General features: G+C 35.6%; 1 protein-coding gene across 1 annotated transcript in view; it reads left to right on the forward strand.

The window, feature by feature from the left end:
- Nucleotides 1-19,804, forward strand: part of HGF (hepatocyte growth factor) — a gene marked incomplete at its 5' end in the record, with an annotated part of 45,471 nt that overhangs the window by 21,638 nt on the left and 4,029 nt on the right. Inside the window, 10 exons of the mRNA XM_017727969.1 lie at nucleotides 3,639-3,813; nucleotides 5,251-5,378; nucleotides 6,784-6,886; nucleotides 8,698-8,837; nucleotides 10,742-10,780; nucleotides 11,258-11,354; nucleotides 14,102-14,176; nucleotides 14,767-14,913; nucleotides 15,590-15,696; nucleotides 17,573-17,718. Of these exons, the coding sequence (XP_017583458.1) occupies nucleotides 3,639-3,813; nucleotides 5,251-5,378; nucleotides 6,784-6,886; nucleotides 8,698-8,837; nucleotides 10,742-10,780; nucleotides 11,258-11,354; nucleotides 14,102-14,176; nucleotides 14,767-14,913; nucleotides 15,590-15,696; nucleotides 17,573-17,718 (1,157 nt within the window). The remainder of the gene's footprint in view (nucleotides 1-3,638; nucleotides 3,814-5,250; nucleotides 5,379-6,783; nucleotides 6,887-8,697; nucleotides 8,838-10,741; nucleotides 10,781-11,257; nucleotides 11,355-14,101; nucleotides 14,177-14,766; nucleotides 14,914-15,589; nucleotides 15,697-17,572; nucleotides 17,719-19,804) is intronic.

Here is a 19,804-nt window from a genome sequence, read left to right on the forward strand (position 1 = left end):
TATCAGAGTAGGGAGGGTTTTATAGAAGAAAAAGAATATCTTTGCATTATTGCCCTTTGGTTGGGGACTTTGGAGTGAACATGTGAACATTAGTAGTATTTCTACTAATGGGAAATCCCCTCATGTATCTGTCTGAATTACATGTTTAATCTTAGTCATCTAGAATTTAAAAAAGAAAACAAAAACCCACAAAGTTCAAAAGTAGCAAAATGCTGCTAACAATTACCAAATTCTTTTCTTCATAATGAACTTTCCTACAGGAGTAAGTAGTGACACTTTATCAATAAATTATAAATAGTGGTCTTTCATAAGATGGTATTTTGTGCGATCTTTCTTTAACAGTACTTTTAATCTCAGTTCAGAACTGTAAAAGTTGAACTGAAGCAAAAAACCCTGGGAAACTCCACTATGAAATATTAGTTTAAAAAGTAAGGATTATGCGTTGACTTTAAATTAATCTAATTAAATTCATAGTGTCTTTCTCATTGGAACAAACCCTTAGATTTGCAGATCTTTAGTTATATTTTAGAGGAATTACTGGGATAAGGATGGGAATTCAGATTTTTATCTTGATCTTGATTTTGCCTTGTAAGAGAACTGGTGAGTGTGTTCTTAGGGCTCTCTCACCAATGCTCTGCACATCTGATGTTCATGCTCAGAGTTATTAAATTTAGTTAATTTGGTATGTGGGCAATGAAAAATTAGCCTCAACAAGACCAATACTGAGTGGAGATGACTCTGTAAGCTGTAGGCTTGGACAGCCTGAGCACTTCTTAGTTTGTCAAGTGCTGTATAGTCTGCAGTGTCTGGTGAGGCAAGCACTGCTTCTCAAGCTCTTGCCTGTTCCTGTGCACATCCAGCCCAACTTTCATTAACAGGAACAGGGAGACTGTTCCCATCATGCCTGTTTGTGGAATCACCAGCTGAATGAAGGATTTCTCAAGGATTGGTAAGTTTTGAGGCTTCTGTGAGACTCAAAAGCCAGAATGGGAATTGGTTCTGAGGGCACAAGCCCTCAGAATTTCAGAATTAAGTTCCAGAAATATTTTGGAACCTCATTTTTCATGTTTTAAAATGAGATATTTGTAGTATATGCAGGTGGTACAGCAAGGAGATTTTGGGGAGGGTTCTGTGGACTTTTTGGAACAATGGAATTGCTTTATCAACTAAAATGAGAATATTTTAGCAATCCTTCTCATTACTAGAATTCTTATTGAGAGCTGCCACAAAGTAGCAGATAATCACGTTGTACATTTTGAAATAATTTCTCTCTTAGTCATTATAGTGCAAATCTTTGCAAAAGTGGCTTGGCTGTGCAAGTATTCATGACAATGTGAAAGTTGAGTATTTCTGGTGCCTTTATGTTGTATGTTTTAACATGGCCAAATTGTAAAATCTGATCTACAGATAGAGGTCATGGTCCAGACATGCAGTGTAAAGTTCAACAATGAGCTGTGTATCTGCAGACGTAAAAAGAAGGAATGCACTTCAAAATTACTATGGCCTTGCTTAAATCAATTAATGAATTACTTATTTCATTTCAGGCATGTGATTTTAAAAAAACTCAATCCCACATAATGATGTATAAACACAATACTGATTATTTCTTCTTTAGCATGACTGAGTCCAGAGAAGGTGCACTGTAGAGTTCATTACAGTTGAAGTAGTAACTTATTGTGTATAGATAAGGTCTTTGCGACAGCCTGTATTAGGTTGATTTTTTTGTGCATTATTAGTATTATTTAAAAAGACTTTTTTGCTGGAGTTATGTAGTTGTAATTTATTAATTTACTTAGGAAACGTTATGAAGCCAGGGTTTCTGCTGAAATTTATTATCTTAGTAAACTCTTCTCCCCTCCCCCTCAAGTTTTTCCCCAAATCTTTTTCATTTTTGTGAAAGCCATGCAAGTATTTTTAAAAAAGACTAATATGTATTTGAATGTGGCACAGCGATGTTCACTCTAATCAGCTTAGAAGCTATATTAGAATATAACTCCATTTGTTTTCATACATTTTTTATGATTGAAAACTGGAATATTGCAAATATTTATTACTATCAGTTGTACAAATTAATATTTTTGTAGTCTAATTATTTAAAAAGTGATGTATAAAGACTAAACATATAGTTACTGGCTGCAAGCCTGTTTGATGAATCCCCTAGAAAGAGTGAATTTGTCAGCCTGCAGAAACCTCCTTGTGATACTTTCAGTGCCATATCCTTTTGACTTTGGAATGAGTTTGGAACTCAAAATCCCATTGAAACAGGACAACATTTGGCTTGGGAAGGAGGGACAGGAAATGAATTTGACCATGAAACACTGATTTAAAAACATCAACCAGATGAAGAGAAAAAGGGATGCATGGATAAATGTATAATTCAACTGCAAAACTTGATGTTATCATCTGACAGGGAAATGATCTTTAACGTCAAAGATCAGTTAGCAAATCAGCCAAAACCATCTGTTATGACATTTGGTTTCCTTAAGATCCATATTTTCTCCAAGTTCATGGAACTGGCTCAAGTTACCAGGAGTGAACTACATTATGAGTAACACACAAATACTGCTCTACTCACTGGACCATTTGAAGAAAACTAACTAAGGAACTTTAATAACATATTTACTGCTGACAACTAATACTTTTAATATAATTCATAAAATTAGTCTTGTGAACAATAGCAATTACCAACAGATACACAGTTACTTTAAAAATATTGTATTGGGAACTTCTGAGGATATTGCAGAAGTGTTGCCCTTACTGTAGTGTATTTAGTTTTGTACTACTTTATATATATCTGATGCAATATCTGTGCCATTAATTTGCAATTATGAAAATTGCATAAGAAATAAAAAGAACCTTTCAAGTTATGTGAATGAGTCATTTAAAAAATACTGGTTTTCTGAATTTAGTTCAAGACAGCCCACACCAGGGTGAGTGCAGAGTATATCAACATCTGTAAGAGATCTTGAGTCTGATGAATTTGTTAGTCTTTGAAACATTTTTCTCTCTGTAGAGAATACTAATATTTGATTTCAAAAGCTGGGCCTTTTTTCTCTTCTTTTAACCATATGAAGCAGAAAAAAAAACCTTCTAGGAGAATTTAGCACATTAATTTATAATGGATAATATAAAGGATTTATATTCTTTTTTTATTTTTTTTTTTTATTTACATCTTTTTTTCCTGTGACCTGATATTCTGGGAATACTTTAGAGGAACCCAATTGTATTTTAATCCTACAAATATGTGTTACCACACCACAGTGCGCATGTGGGTAGTCACTCAGGTGAAGCTGATGGAATGATATTTGCTGAACTGGAAAAAGTAACCAGGAATATCTTCTGATCTCCAGTGATACAACATAGGCCAGGTGTCTCACACAAGAAAATATTGCAGATTCTTTGCATGCAAGTGGATAAACTAGCATAAAGTCCAGCACTTACTTTGATTTTGTGGATATTGTAAATGTAAAGAGGAAAAAATTACTCTGTAATCACATTGGCAATTTCACCAAAGAACCGCAATTACCATGATTTGAACATCATGTAATCCATTACTCCACCCATAATGTGGAGTTCAAACCTGACATCCTGAGCCATTCTTAAGAGAATGAAACAACACTTCTTGTCTGGGTCTGCAGACGAAAGTGTGGTGAACAGCACAGAGGCGGCAGCTGAGACGACAACGTGCGTTCGGGGACAGGGTGAGGGTTACCGTGGCACCGTCAGCACCATATGGAGTGGGACCCAGTGCCAGAGGTGGGACTCCCAGTTTCCTCACCAGCACAACATCACTCCTGAGAACTTCAAATGCAAGTGAGTAAAGATGTGTGGGTGTTATTACTGCAGTGGGAAAAGAGCTGAGTTTTGAAATGTTTACAAGTCATGCCACTCGAGTAGACCATACGGCCCCTGTCCCTGCTCTGTGTCCTGCATCCACTCTACCTGCTGAGGCTCAAAACCTTTTGAGCTTGGGAAAATCATTCCTTCAGATCTCAAAGCAGTAGTTCTAGATGAACTTGTGTGAAACCCTAGGGATTTTTATGAACTTTTCTTTCAAGAATATATTCACCAGTTTGATTGTGAAGTGTCAGGATGTATTCCAGACTGGGACCTGAATCCCAACAGTGCTGATATATTACCACAGGTTTTTTTTTTATGGAACTAAAAACTTCTTCACAGTTTGATTGTTGACTTTAATTCAATATGTCCTAATTATTACATAAATGTAATCTTCTCAGCAATAATTAACATTTAGAATATTTGAAAACACTTCTTTTAGTTTTCATATTTTAAATCCTTTTTCTGCTCATTACTAAATTTAGTTGCATCAATTGGTCTGCTTTTACACTGGTCATTGAACCTTTCTGTATGGTTCATGAACTCCCAAGATGTGAATAATCTACTAATTTTAGGCAGTTAGTAATGTTTTTTCAGTCCTTTTTTAAGTAAGCATAGAGGAAACCTCATTGACCAGAATGAAGCCACAGCCCAGTTTGTACTAAATATCTTTATTGATGGGTAAATATCAGTAAGAATTACTGATATTTAGTATTAGGCCCATTCTTTCCACAGTCTGTTATCAGTAAGCGCTGCAGATGGAAAAAATACAGTGAAATATGGAGATGCACAGAACATGGCAACAACTGTCAGGAGATGGGGAAATAAAATTTACATTTAAGAGGTTTGACTATTTCACACAATCTGCAAAAGACATTTAAAGATGTTCCCTTGTGACTAACTTTTACTTTAAAGGTAACAGCTGTATAGAATTTCAACATACACTTTTTTTATTTTCCATGACTCAGTTTCCTAAATGAGTCAGTAATAGTCTACAGCACTCTGTTTCTCCAAACTCAGCAGAGCCATTCAAAGTAGGGAGTTTTAAGCACTTTGGTAATGTTTGTATTTAAAAGCACTTGTAATGTATTGCAGGTGTATCCAATGTCAGTTGCATGCAAATTTTGATGGAGGATCCTGAATGAAAATATTGTTAATCTTCAAATGAAATCGTATATCCCATCAAAACACATCTGCTGAAAATGAATTTCCATAAACATATTCTTATTACAGTTAATTTTTTTTCTGGACACTGTGTTGTTACTGGCTCCTTATCTCCTTGCACTTGACACTGATCAGTAACACGGAGACCTGAAGGAGCCTGTATTTTTGTTAATTCATAACAAAAAACAATGGACCACATTGGTGGGTTTAGGTTATCCCTGCTGTGAGCTAACATATTTATTTTTATAGGGATTTGAGGGAGAACTACTGCCGAAATCCAGATGGATCTGAATCACCCTGGTGTTTTACCACTGACCCAAACATCCGTATTGGTTATTGCTCCCAGATTCCCAAGTGCGATGTATCAAATGAACAAGGTAACAGAGGAAAGGGTGATAATACGATTTTAAGTGAATGCTATACTGTTCCAAACAGCAAGTGGACAGGCTTGAAAACTGAAGAGTTGTATCTCTATTATACCTATGTAGTTCTGCTTTGGTTTTATTTACATGTTTGGGATTCATTGTGGTGTAAATGAGATTCATTTCTCAGTTTAATTTTTGATTTCAGCAGGGAAAGCTGCAGCAAAGATTTGATTGGATCTGATTTTTAGAGGTGAATCTATGTATCTACTCTACTGTCTTTACATTTCTTAGTTTGAAGGGTGTTTTTCCACAGCTGAGATGATTTCCTTAGTTCACAGTTTATTTGTAATTGCATATGAGGTTACCAAAAGCGATTTTTTTTCCTTTATTTTTTCTTGCATGTACCTCCTTGTCTAGAAGGGGTTGATCCTCTGAGTTCTTACTTGACTCTGCCTGTGAGGTTCATTCTGAGTCTTCATGGAAATGTTTTTCCCATGAGGTCTTGCTATTACTGTAAGGAGTAGTGTTGCATCCTGAATGGATGTCAATCATAGCATAAACTGAGGCTAAGACCTCAGACTTATAACCATACATCAGGCTGAATTAACAGCTCCATCTTTTAAGTTTTAGCCAATTTTTCATTTCAAAGATTTGAAAAAGTTGCAGTTGCAAGACTTATCTCAAAGAAAGGATTAAACTTTTATACTCATTCTGTGTTTCTTGTAAAGTATCAATTATCAAAAAGTAAAAATTCTGATGAATATGAAATTAAGTGCTTTATGCAAAATGTCTTTATAGTACTGAACATTTTAAACAATCCTCTTGAAAAGTCTCAAAAAGGCTTGTGATAAAAGCTTATGAATTAAACATGACTTCTGCTGGAGTGAACAGGCAAGTTTTTGAATTACATTAAAATTAAAGTCATGCTGAATTTTTGATTTTGCTGAAATAATACTTAAGTCTAGAATTATATACTGTTGCCGGTATCTGGAAGATACACAAAGATAAACCGAGTGCCTGTTTTCCGTGGAAGGAGGAATAGGGGACCATTTTTGTTGGATTCGAATAAACTATCTTCTGACAACTTTTAGAATATTCTCTGTGACCCATCTAAATTAATCTTAAACCAACTATTTATCAAAGAAATTTTCCCATTTCAGCTAAATAAGACAAAAATTAAAATGCTACTGTGTTGAGAATGAAGGTCTCAAACAGAAGATTACGTGTGTAAATCTGGAAACAATTTTCTGTTTTTCTTCTGATTTGATTTATACAGTTGTCTGATTAATAGTGTACAGCATTTACTAAATAGAACACTTGTCTTTAATAATTTGGATTACTGATGGAAAGGAAGAATTTTCTTCTCCATGTTGCACAACCACCCTCCACTTTTTTGTCTCAACATTCTTTTTTCCAGATTGTTATCGTGGCAATGGCAAGAGTTACATGGGGAATCTATCCAAGACAAGATTTGGGCTAACTTGTTCCACATGGGACAAAAATATTGAAGACTTACGTAGGTGTGTACATATTAAAAAGAAAGAGATGGTTCAGTGAGTTCTGAATAAATACTGCCTCCAGATGGCAACTCTTTTTCATCTCCGTGGATTCTAAAGTATCCCTTTATGCCCTGGAGTTTTTAATATCTTTGTTTTCCTAATCTTTATTTTTATATTTTTCTCTTTTTCTTCATGTTTAAATATATTGCACGACATGACTTTGTTCGGGCTAACCACTAATTGCTGGCTTTGGGATGTTTATCAGTGTTCAGTTTACTGGCCTATTTTACCCCATCCTTGTCCTTGAAAGTTTGGTGCAATGAGAGGATAGTAGGAACGAGACAGGAAATGGTTATCTCATCAACCTCATCTCATTGCTCATGCTGCTTCAAGGAGGTGGTTGGACTTGAAGTCACCTAACGTCCCTTGCAGCCTGAAATTGACTCTTGAGTCTACAGTCTAGCGACACTGACATCAAATGCCATTAAAAAGACCTGCAATTTCTGTTGTTTATCATTACTTTGGCTTCGTATTCAAGTAGCAGAAATGGCAGGCTACTTTAATTTATTTGTTGAAGTAAAATGAATTAACAGGACTATATATAAAATAAGGGATTCATAAAAAGTTTTGCTATGTATGAGATATCACACACATTAGTGACTGTGATGGAAATGGTTTCCCCTTCATTTTCCTTTAGTTTATGAAGCTGATGCAAATATGTCAGTATTAGCTTTGGTACTTGTTGTTGAGTCACAGTGCTGAACATTTAAGCCATTGTCCTCTGGAAGGACTGCGTAAGTCAGGAAATCAGCCTTTGGGGAAGCTGTATTGCAAAAGGCAGACTTCAGTGGTTCTGTCTGGAATCATCACCTGGACTGTATGTGTTTCTTCCCACAGATGGTGAGAGAGAGGATACATATTTCAGTGTGCTGCTTTTGTGAGGGAAAAGAAGTTTAACCTCCTGCTTTCTGAGAAGCCTGATAATTCTTAGTTTGGTGTGAATGAGACAATATAAACCTACTGGATACTTGATGCAATTGCATTCATCTAATAGAGCACAGATCAGCTTTTCTTTTCTTACTCCCACATATTTTCCATCTGGGAACTTCTTTGGGGAGTTATCTGTCTCACTGCAACAGTTTCCCTGGTTATGGGTGTGCTAGAGGCAGCATGTGTAGTTGGTTATGGACTAAAGAAGCAGTACAGCTGTAACTAAGGAAGCCCATATTCTTGTATCTGACAAGCCAAAAATAAACATCTTCCTCTGCTTCAGAGTTTGACCTCAAAATTTCATGTCTGAAGTGCTTCATGTAGGTTTGCAACTTAGGTGACATATCACTGCAGTTTGTCTGAGTCATTCATCTTTCTCCTTGCCTGCTGCTCATCCTTGCTAACTTTCTTAGTTTGCCTTTCTTTTGCCTTTGATTTAGCTTTGTAGATTCAATGCTCCCTTATACTGTTAACCTGCAGGAGACGTGACCTGTGCTCCCTAGAGAGGCCTGGAGATGTGCTGAGGGCATCACAGACACTCTTCTAATCAGTATAACGATCCCTCTCGAGGGTATCTAGAGATTTTAGCTTGAGTGGGAGATCTAGAAGCCTTCCATCTGTCCAGTGGACACAGTGCTTAAAATACCAACCAGAGGAAAGTTGGACCCACATCCAGCAAATATTTGGGTCTCATCTCTTTGATTTTAACCAGCCTTAAACCCTGACCTGTAGGCTTCTCAATCAGCTAATAATACAGTGTAGAGCAAAGCAACATTTAACCTTTGAAAATTTGGGCTATAGTATAAAGCTTTTCAACACTTTGAATTTTTTTTCCCCTGTAGGCATATACAAATATTCAGAGAACCAGATGTTAGTAAACTGAAGAAAAACTATTGCCGCAATCCAGATGATGATTTTCATGGTCCCTGGTGTTACACAGATGATCCTCTTGTTCCCTGGGATTACTGCCCTATTTCTCGATGTGAGTACTTGGTACGCCTCAGGCATTGTCAGCTGTGCAGTCCCAGGGAAGCCACAGTGTCACAAGCATATGCACACCTTACTACTGTCATTTGTGGCAGCAGAAAATGTTTGATTCTATCAAGAATCAATTGTGTGTGACTGAGAAGGAGCAGACAGAAGCTGCTTGTGCAATATATGAACAAGGGGTTCTTTTCCTTGACCAGCTTGGAGATTTCAAGACTTATTTATGCAGCAGGAGCACAAAAGGGCTATTACAGATGGTCAAACATTTTCCAGCAGATCTAGCTATTGAATGAGGGCTGGACGGAGACAAAGAATTGTCGTCTAGCGGTCAGATTTCTGGCTGTGGCCTCAAGAAACCCAGGCAGAGTTATCTTCTGGGCTACAAGCTTCAGAGTCTCTTTGTGTGATCTGTCTTTGTAATGTTAGGATAACTCACTATATATATGCTGAAGTATATATGTGTTATAAAGATTAGATTCTGCTTTGGATGTTTATGGGATGATTTAACTCCTGGCAAGAATTAGGAAAATCATGCCTCCAAAATTGAATGTTTAAATCTAAATAGCTTAAATAAACAGAATTAAGAATCCTAGGGAATTCAGTAATAAACTGATGACAAGTAGAAAAAGATAGTTTTATGCTGAAAAATGTGCAATTCACATTTATGTTCAAAATCTTTCTCTTCAGTTCTTATTTCTAAGTTACTTTGCTGTATGTCTTCGGAGAACACTTAAATGGCAAATCAGGCTTTTGAAGGCATGTCTGTGATCTCTAGAGGTTAAGGATAATGTTACACTCATTCCTAGAGGCAATCTGCTGCATTTCCTCATAGTCTGAACTCCAGAATCTCTAAGAAGTGGTATTTGAAGTCTCAGGTGATATTTTGGCATCTATGTGAAGAGTAAACAAACTGTGCAAAAGGTTATTTGTGTCAATATAAAGGAAGAATAACAGCTGAAGAAATATACTTTTTATTCATTTATTCTGAGTTCATTATTTGGATCTGTGAATTCCTAAGGATATATTCTCAGCAAACATTTGGGGGGTATACAGAATTGGTGAGTAGTACATTTCTGCAGCCAAGCACCAGAGAGGGAATATGCCTTGTAACTCATATGGACTAGTATTAAGGTACTTTATATATATCTATATCTATATATCTCTATATATGTATATACCTATAGTGTGTGTGTGTATATATATATATGTATTTGTATAATTATGGAAATCTAGTTGGATGAGACTATTTAAATTTCCTTGTGCAAATTTTCAGCAGCTACACCTGTACCTCTAGCTCATAATGCTGGGTCACTCTGTACATGTCACTGAAGGCAAAAAATTTTGAACCAAGTTTAAACAAACTTGTAACAGGTTTTTTTTTTACTTTGACTAGATGGAAGAACTGAACCAGATTTTGGGGAACATGTTTTGATAAGAATAAGTTTTTGCTGATAGGAACTTAAAATTATTTTTGAATTTTTTTAAGGAATTGAGAATTTCTTTCAGTCTTATTTGGATTTAATTACATGACTTCTAAAGTTCCTGAAAGCTTATAGGAAAGTCATGACTTCATTTTTCAGCATTTGCTTGTTTGAATGAATCATGTAAATTGAACATGATAGGCAGCCTGATATCTTCAGGATTCAGCCAAGAAGAAAAATGCTCAACATTCCTGTTACAAAATCTTTATTTCTTATTTCATTCTATTGGAATAAAATTCTGCCTTCTTTTTAATCCTTATTAAATACTGCTCTTACAGCATATCGAAGAAATCATTTAAGTTTAAAACTTTTTGAACCATTAAAATTAACAGTATGCCATTTGTTGTTGAATTTTACTCTATTCAATTTTTAAATGTATTTTAATTTTGTATTATGACTATCTTATGTGTTTATCTAGGTGAAGGTGATACAACTCCTACTGCAATCAGTTTGGATGGTAAGTAAGTTTGTATATGAACTGTGCAGTGCATGACTATCCTCTAAGTCTAGACATTTCTTTCCAATTGGGAAACAAGATAAAGGTCAGTTAAAGTTGTAAAAAACCCACCATACAGACTGAGCAAAATTAATTTTACAAGACAAAAATGGGGAATAGTTTTATTATACTCCTTTATCTATTCTCACTGTCATGTCTTGCCAGTGGTGGGATTTGGTAATGAGTTTCAGTGTTTGCTTTTTAACTATGTAAATCTCAAGAAAAATATTTAAATATATGTATTTTATATTCCTTATGGATATTTAAATAGACCTACTCAGCTTCACTGAAGTAGTTTTGATGGCCTAGAAATATATTGCATTAGCACAAGAAAGTTAATCCATTATAAATACTGACGTTCTTGTGGTCCTTATGTGCAACTGTGCAGGTTTCCTACCACTGTTTTTAGTAAAATATGATCTCTGGACCTGCTTTCAGATACTGCCATTCCTTGTGCCTCAACAAAACATTTGAGAGTTGTAAATGGAATCCCAACACAAACTAACGAAGGATGGGTGGTTAGTTTGACATACAGGTAAATATCACTTTGATTAGAAGGGCAATACAGCTACTAGGATATTCGTTGTAGAACTGTGGCAAGTGTTGACCATAATAAGAATACTTCTACATTGCAGTTAAATTCTGTAAGAGCAGAGAATCAGCATTCCTCTAATGTCAGGTGATGCCACAGTATTCACTCTGCTAGTGAAATACTTTATATGTTCATTATCATCAACTTATACATATGAACCTGCAAAGCACTCATAGTGTTCTGCTCTTGCAATTAGCTACTGGAGACCTTTTCATAACGTTGGCTTAGCATTCAGCATTAAACTGTTTATTTTAGAGACTGTTAGAAAAAAATCGAATTTCAGATCAATATTTTCACTTTGATGGCAGAGCATTCAGTTCTGAAGTGCAGGATTCAGGATTTGTACCCGTGTCAAATTGAGCTTTCTCCTCATGTCATTGCATGAAATTAAAATTTATTTGGTATTAAAAAAAAAAAAAAAACAAAAAAAACCCAAAAAAAACAAAAAACATAAGTAGGAGCTATAAGGAAATCCTTTTCATTCTGTGAAACAAGACCCTGACACGTACAGCTTGTGTATAACACATGTATTACATTATGGCAAATCTTTGCTGCTGTGGAAAAGCCAGAAAACAGAATGGCTGTTTCCTATGTTCTTTACTCTGGTTCATAACTCATCAGCTGGAAGTGTGAATCATTAATTTATAACAGGATATATATCATCCATTGGCGCTGGATCTTCTATCATGAAAAAAAAACTATAAAAAAACAGCTTCTTTTGTCTGCTGGGCCAGACTAAAGTAAAGCTCAATTCTATTAGTTCATGATTCATCATCTCTTTTAAAACTATGTTGTAAAAGAGGTATTAAATGAAAAAAGGGCGGAAAGGAAAAGATAAAAAATTTATTTTCTACATCACTTCATTGCTATAGAAATTCTGGGGTGGTCCTTCCCATCCTTGGTAATCTTTGCATCTTATGAGATCCATGATCTAAACCTTTCTGGGAGTGCGTCAGATGGCTCAGAAAGAAATTTCTAGAGGAAGATCACTATATTACTAGACTAAGTAACCAGTTAAGTGGGCTAAATCACTACCTGCTAAAGTTAATCTTTGCACTGTTTTAAAAATAGCCTTGATATTTGATGAACTTTTAGGCAGGTAAGGTGAATTACATCTGGGTGCCTAAAATTTAAATAGCTATTGTTAGGGTATTTGAATTTTATGCTATGCAATAAAATTCCATGAAACAGATGAGTTCTTAAATGATTGCAGATCCTTTTATGAATAAGGGATTCCTGGAAAACTCCAGCAGCAAAATATATCTTCAAGTATTACATGTGGGCATAAAAATGTAGTTTTATTTTGTGTTGTTACCAAGGAAGCAAATAGAATATTGTCTGAAACAAAATTTTAATGAATGCTGAACTTTCTGCAAGAAAACCTAACTGTACAGTTCAAAATGGAATTGCTCTGTCTGAATGGTGAAGGCCCAGTGAAACTTAGAAACTATTTGTATTTGGTAACCAAAATCAACCTCTAAATTTTAAATTGATCAATGAAATTTTCTTATAAATCCAACCCAGATTCTGTAACCAAGTATATTTAAGTGCATTTAAATGGATTTCATCTGTTTCATGGAACCAGCTCTAAATTTGTCCCACACTTAAATTTGGAATTAACATTTTTATGTGTGCTAATGAATCTCCTAACTCAGATAATGAAATTGTGTATAATAAGATAATAAGTGGTACAAACACAACATGGAAGAACATAGTTATACTCCTGATTGCAATATTTTTATAATAAAACATTCTAGAACCTACATTTTAGAAAGACTCCAGCCTTTTGGACCAGATATTTTTCTCATTAACCAAAATAAGATTAAAAAAACTAAAAAGGCAAAGCTCTGTGTTATCCTGCTGTCTTTGAACTCCATATATAGTCTAGTATCTATCCAGTAGTTCATTGCAAAGCTTTGAACATTTGTGTGATTTGAATTTATAAATTGTGAGATTTTAAGCTTTTCCCAAATTGCTGACAATTCTGATTCACTTTCCGAAGAGCTACAGAAAATAAATGTGATTTTGGAGGCACAAAGAAGGAAACTAATTAATCTACATTCCACAGTATTTCTTTTTTTTAAAGAACTGTCATGCTTAATTGCTTTAATTTTACTTGATATATTATGCTTCAGGTTTTGTATAATCACATGTTGAATGTCATACACTGCAGATTGTTTCCAACTGAAGTACGTGGGGACGCAAATCTCATAGGGCTTGTAATCAAATAGGAACTCTCCACCTTGAGGTCAATGCTTTGAATAATACTTACATGAATAATGACCAAATGTTGTTTACATCTGGTGGCAGTTTGGGGACTTGCTTGAAAGTTTCAGTCCAGTTCCTGTTACAAAGAATTGACCTTTTTTTTTTTTTTTAATTTTAAATTAGGTGTCTTATTACAAATTCAGCTTTGAAACCACTAAATGAACAGAGTAACTGAATTTGTCTTTCTTTCTGATTTTTGCACATTGGAGTAAAGCTCTCCAAAGTCATGTTACTCTAAGTGTTGAAACTGTAGAGCAAAGGGACAGAGACAAGTTTCCTCATGTTGTCAGTCTGCTACTTTTCACCAGCCAACATGTGTGGGGAGCAAAGCACTCTTTAAAATTTTGACTGTGTAGAAACTAATACTACGTTTTTTCGAGGGTTTTTTTTAAACCTTTTTTTCTTTTCTTTTCCCCCCCTAGGAATAAGCATATCTGTGGTGGTACTTTGATAAAGGAAGAGTGGGTTCTTACAGCAAGACAGTGTTTCCCTTCTCGGTACAGTAGTCTGTAGCTTTGCAATATTAAAATCCATCTATTTTCAGGAACTTATCAGCACAACGCTTCTTCAACTTGAACGCAGCGGTTTTCCCTCCTGTTTGGCTTTAACACTGCTTTTTTGATATAAAAGGCCTGTGGGACCTTGGTATTTTCTGTTATTGTTGCTGTAAATCTAGATAGCCCTGGCTATTTTACATGGAGGCATAAATAGATTTTCCAAGTGTCATGGTTAGACAATTGCCTTTTTATGAGAATAATCTCATGCTTCTGCTTAACTGGACAAAATAAAATAGACAACTTGGGTAAATTTAAAAAAGTTCAGAGGTTCATACTGTCCAAGGATTTTAATATTTGGATACTATTATGAAACAAAAATTAGATTTTAGTAACAGTTAAAATTATGTAATGGCTTCAGGCCAAAACCTTACATCCAAGCATGTTGATTTTGGAATAGCAGTTGGCAGCATGAAGCCATTTCTGCTGAAGAGCATTAGTTAAGATCTTCCAGAATAATCATATTAAGCAGAGTTTTTTTAGTTATTTTATTATATAGTCAGCAAAATCATAACCAACTTTCCCTCATTTAGGTACAAAGATTTGAAAGACTACAAAGCCTGGCTTGGAGTCCATAACATCAAAGGAAAGGGAGAGGAGAAGCGTAGACAAGTGCGGAATATCTCCCAGTTGGTATATGGCCCTGCAGGGTCAGATTTGGTCTTACTGAAACTTAGCAGGTTAGTAGCTGCTATTGTGAATTCTGGGATTTTCATCTGATGGGTGGGATTCTTCCTAAGAGATTTGCAGGTTCATTGCTCTACTGTCTCCAATACTACAGATGCTGTCTCCATGGAGTAAATTTCCAACTGAAAGAAATTTTGCTTGGTATATGCAGAAGTGCAGGTCCATCTACATTGCTCAGAAAACAGATGTCACTCCTGAAAAATCATGACTACACTTTTTTTCCTGATAACCATGTTTAGGTTTGTTGGGAGATTTAAAGAAAACCCACAAAGTACTCACATGGACTAGTATATGGTTTTAATTTATAGAATAAGCAGCAGATTGTAGCTGAGATCCTTGTGTATATACAAGCTTTCAAACTTTCTCCACTTTAACAAACCTATATATTCAAATGAAATGCCATCACTACTTACTTTTAAGATTAAAACACAAGTTAAATAGCATAAAAGTGGTGACAGCATTTCAAGAATTTTTTTGACAGTTAGGAGCTGTAGTACAAAAAATAGGTAGAAGAATCCATCATATTCTTCAAAGACAAAATGAATGGAAAAGTATTGGCACAGTTTTTAATTGCTGTGGTCTATAATAGGCAATGTAATTTTTAAAATGCATTTTAGAAGGTTAAGTAAAATCCTTTTTTTTTTTTTTTTTTGTTTTTCCTCTTTTCAGACCTGCTATATTGACAAATTTTGTAGAAATAATCCGATTGCCCATTTCTGGATGTACCATTCCAGAGAAGACCAGCTGCAGTGTTTATGGATGGGGATACACTGGATGTAAGAAACTATTTTTAAAAACTAAATGAATACGTTGACAACTTACTTCCTCTTGTCATTATAGGTGAGGCTGCTGGTATTGCCTGATGCCACAGTTGTCCAACACTTCTTGTTATAAAATAGAATTGGGGTTTTTTTTCTAATTTTGTAGATCTCTGAGCCTGTTATCCAAGTTAATCTAATATGAAATATTTTCCACTGGTGTCTCCTTTTTTTGTTATTTTTTCAGTGACAGGAAAAATGATTCAACATTTCAAGGAATGAATGAATTAGAGAAAAATACTGATCTACATGTTAAAAAAAAAAATAGAAGAATTGCTCTGCAGAGTTTTCACAGGGTTTTTTGACAAACTCTTTTTCATCTACTTGAGCAGTCTCTTTCTGTAACCCAAAGCAGGCCTCTGTGGAAACACTAATACAGAAACATATAATTAAAGAGTTTATTAACATGCACAGTAACTGAACTAGGGATGCACAGAAAACCCTAAGTCTGGCATTTCCTAACTTTTGAGAACTTGACTTTGCAACCTTACTAATGTTTACTAAACACAGTTTTGTGTGAAGAAAATACAAATATATGGGAGAACAGACATTTATTTAGTCTAGTAAATGCTATATCTGGCTAATTATGTGTTGATAAAAAGTTAATAGCTGCCAGTTGACAATAATTACTCCAATATTTACTGTGCTCAAATGTTGTTTTGCCACAGACCCTGAGTAAGCAGCAGCAATATACTCACACTGTCCTGGAAGCAGAGCAGAAACTAGGCTGGAATTCTGAGGCTGTCTTCCTTGTAGCCACTACTCTGCCATTTCTTTGTGGGTGGCAATTAATCTGTACCAGCCCTCTCCCAAATGACTGCCTTTGATGTTCCCAGCATGCCCATATTAGCCATCCTCTGGGGGCATCAGCTGTCTGGGGGACAGGGACATCGGGCTGGAGCACAGTACAGCATCACAGGAAAGCTTAGCTTAGGAGAACTGATAAGGAATTTGCAATGCTGTGGAGTTATGTAATACAGTAAATACATAACATCTGTCATCCAAGGACTTTGTGCTAATATTTTATGCACTACTTATTATAATCCTCACAGAATCTCGGTCAGGGAAGGAAGAAGTGTTACATCCACTTTTTTCAAGAAAACAGGATAATAACTCAGTGGAGGGCAAGCTTGGCATTTTCTTTTGATGGCTGTGCAGAGAATGGGCAGGTCCAGACCCTTTATTTATCTTTGCAGCTTGTACAGGCTTGTCTTTCAACATGTAGAACAAGAGTAAGCTCCACAGGGCTCCTGCATCCTGACCTTCACACTGATGAATGGAGATTGCACAAGGCTGTGGCTCTGCCCTTGCAGGCACAAAGTCATTCAGGGTAGCTGAGCCAGCACAGAATAAGAAAAACTCCACTCTATTACAGTCTTTTTCAAGTCACATGTCCTTCCCTAGGCCATGGCAGACACTGTTACACATTAACTCATCTTTAAGGCAGGGAGAAGAATCCTCCATCCACTGATGGAGTGATAACATTTTCAGGCTCTTTTTCTGATTTCTTTGATGTCTGGGCAAGCTGCTGGTGAGCTGTAGAGTAAGCCCAGTTACCCAACCCTTTATTCTAATACTAAAAACTTGTCCAGATATTCTCAGAGAACTGAATAGACATGAAAACCAAACAAAAGTCTGGAAAATCCCATTTGCAGAAAATATAAGAAATCCAAAATACAAAAGCATGATAATAGTGGGGATAGACAAAAATGTGAGTATTGGAGAGAAAGTACAATAACTGAAATTACATGAATAAATTTATCTAGACTGTATCTTGAAACACTTTTTTTCCCCCTAAAATAGAATAACTTTTTTGTTCTCTTTTCAATTGTAGTAGTTAACTATGATGGCCTTCTCCGAGTAGCAAACCTGTTTATTTTGGGAAATGAGAAGTGCAACCAATATTTCAAAGGGAAGATCACTGTGAATGAGTCTGAAATCTGTGCTGTGGCTGAAACCATAGGTGCTGGGCCTTGTGAGGTAAATATCGCATTTCCTAATACATTTTTAGGATCCTAGCTATTTCTTTCCCAAAAAATAAATTACTGGAGGTTTTTTATAATTATTCTCACTGCACTAAACTTTTGCATTGGAAAATGATTTGTGCTGCAAGTGTTCTATTTTATGTCAGAGTACAGAAATTGCTTCAATTTCACTGTGCTACCACATATTGGAAGATTTATGTGAATCTTAAATATACTCATACAACTAAAACACTTCACTAGACTGAGACAAATTTGTATTCTGTATAATAAGGACTAAGGTGAGCTCTGTGGCAGCAATACTTGTGTGTTTTGATTGAGTAGAAAGCAAAAGCTGGAGCAAATTCACCTTCGTATTTAGATGAGGTATTGCATGCAAAGTACATAACAGTCAGTACTCAACAGAGTTGATAAAGTTAGGAAGGAAGGAGAAAGATCCAAAAATATACTGAGGTTTGTATCAGTCAGAAGGCTGGAGCTTTTTGGTCTCTGTAGTCTAGCCTGAGAAACATATTGGTGAGGACAGGAGAACTACTTCACTGATCATACGGTTTGATACAGTTGTTTTGCTTAGCACTAGTTTTGATGATGGAGAAAAGACATCTGAGGCGAAAAACTGTAAATAATTTATTACAGGAAGATATAATCTTTTTTTTCAGTGGAAAATCTGACTGAGGATATCTAGAAGGAGGGAAGTCATGAACATTATTAAGTATTTATTACCTGGAATAGAATTGTTGATTTCCTAATACCAATATTAACCATGTAGTGAAATTTCCCTACCCAAGGGTACTACCAAACCATGGGGAAGAGAGGTCGTCTTCATAAAGCTGAGGCTTCTTCCATTTGTTATTAATATTCCATGGGATCATTTTTTGTTGCAAAGTATTTTCTTCAAAAAAAAAAAACTTAATTGTAAATGAGGTCTTAGACTTGTCAAGGCTTATAAATGAAACATCTGCGTGTAAATCTGCTGGGGATTCTGCACTTTGTTTTTCCCTGCAAGAAGAAATGGACTGAATTAATATTAGCAATCAGTCTTAATCACTGAGCAGTTTCCTGCTCCCTAAGTTCTCCTTTGAAGCTACTTTCCTCAGCAGAGAACAGGCAGAAGAACAAAATCAGATTGGCAGGTGAAACTCCACTCCTGAAAGTGTTTTATGAGCCTCTCTGATGGTGCTGACATAGTTCATTGTTCATGTGGGAACTAGTCTGCCGTCAGTCAGAAAAAATCCCAAACCAAATAAAGGTCAAGCATTGTTGTTTCTCTGGTGATCCAGAGAGAATGCAATGCTAATTGTGAGCTTTCATTTTTTGAAACAATGACTCACTATCTGATATGAGCATTTGCTGTCTAGTTTTGCAGTGGGTTTGCTGGGTCCAGTCTACCTTTAGCCTGGGTAGAAACTGCAGTACCTATGTCCAAGTCCCAGATCTGTGTGATAGTATCTAATTCTGATCTCAGTGGGTCATACTCCAAATTTTCATAGAATGCATGAACTGGTGTATGGGAGTCTGATTCATTCAGAATTAAAAAAAAAAAAAATTTTAACAACTTATGTCTCAATGCCTAAAAAATATTACCCTTTATTATGTTTGTTATTCTCCCCTGCCTATTAGTACATCTAGATTCTCATCCTAGGGCCTTGCAAGATGATTGACTGAAAGAAAAATACTAACTTGACTTTTTCAGTAGTCTTTGATGCAAAGCCTGTGATCATAACAAAGATATTTATCAGTCAACTCACATTCTGCTCATCTGGTTTATATTTACATAAACAAATATTAGACTTGCAGGTAGCTTAAAGAGGTGAATAAAATCTGGTAGTCTGAAGTCACTAGAATCACATGTAAAGATGGACCACAGAGCTTAATTTGCATGAAAAGGAACAAAATATCAGAGGCCAACTTTGTCATTGGTTCTCATAAGTTCTGATTATGAAAAAGATATTGGAAATTGGTGTATGTCCTGTGTCAAGAAAAACACTATTGCCTGTGTGCACCCTGTCATCACCAAAAGAAACCATTCAGTAGTAGACAGGTGGGAGCTGTGTCTTGAAGCATTTTGAGAAGTGACATTCATT

This window comes from Corvus brachyrhynchos, unplaced genomic scaffold, assembly GCF_000691975.1.
Source record: "Corvus brachyrhynchos isolate BGI_N302 unplaced genomic scaffold, ASM69197v1 scaffold50, whole genome shotgun sequence".
Classification (NCBI taxonomy): Eukaryota; Metazoa; Chordata; class Aves; order Passeriformes; family Corvidae; genus Corvus; species Corvus brachyrhynchos.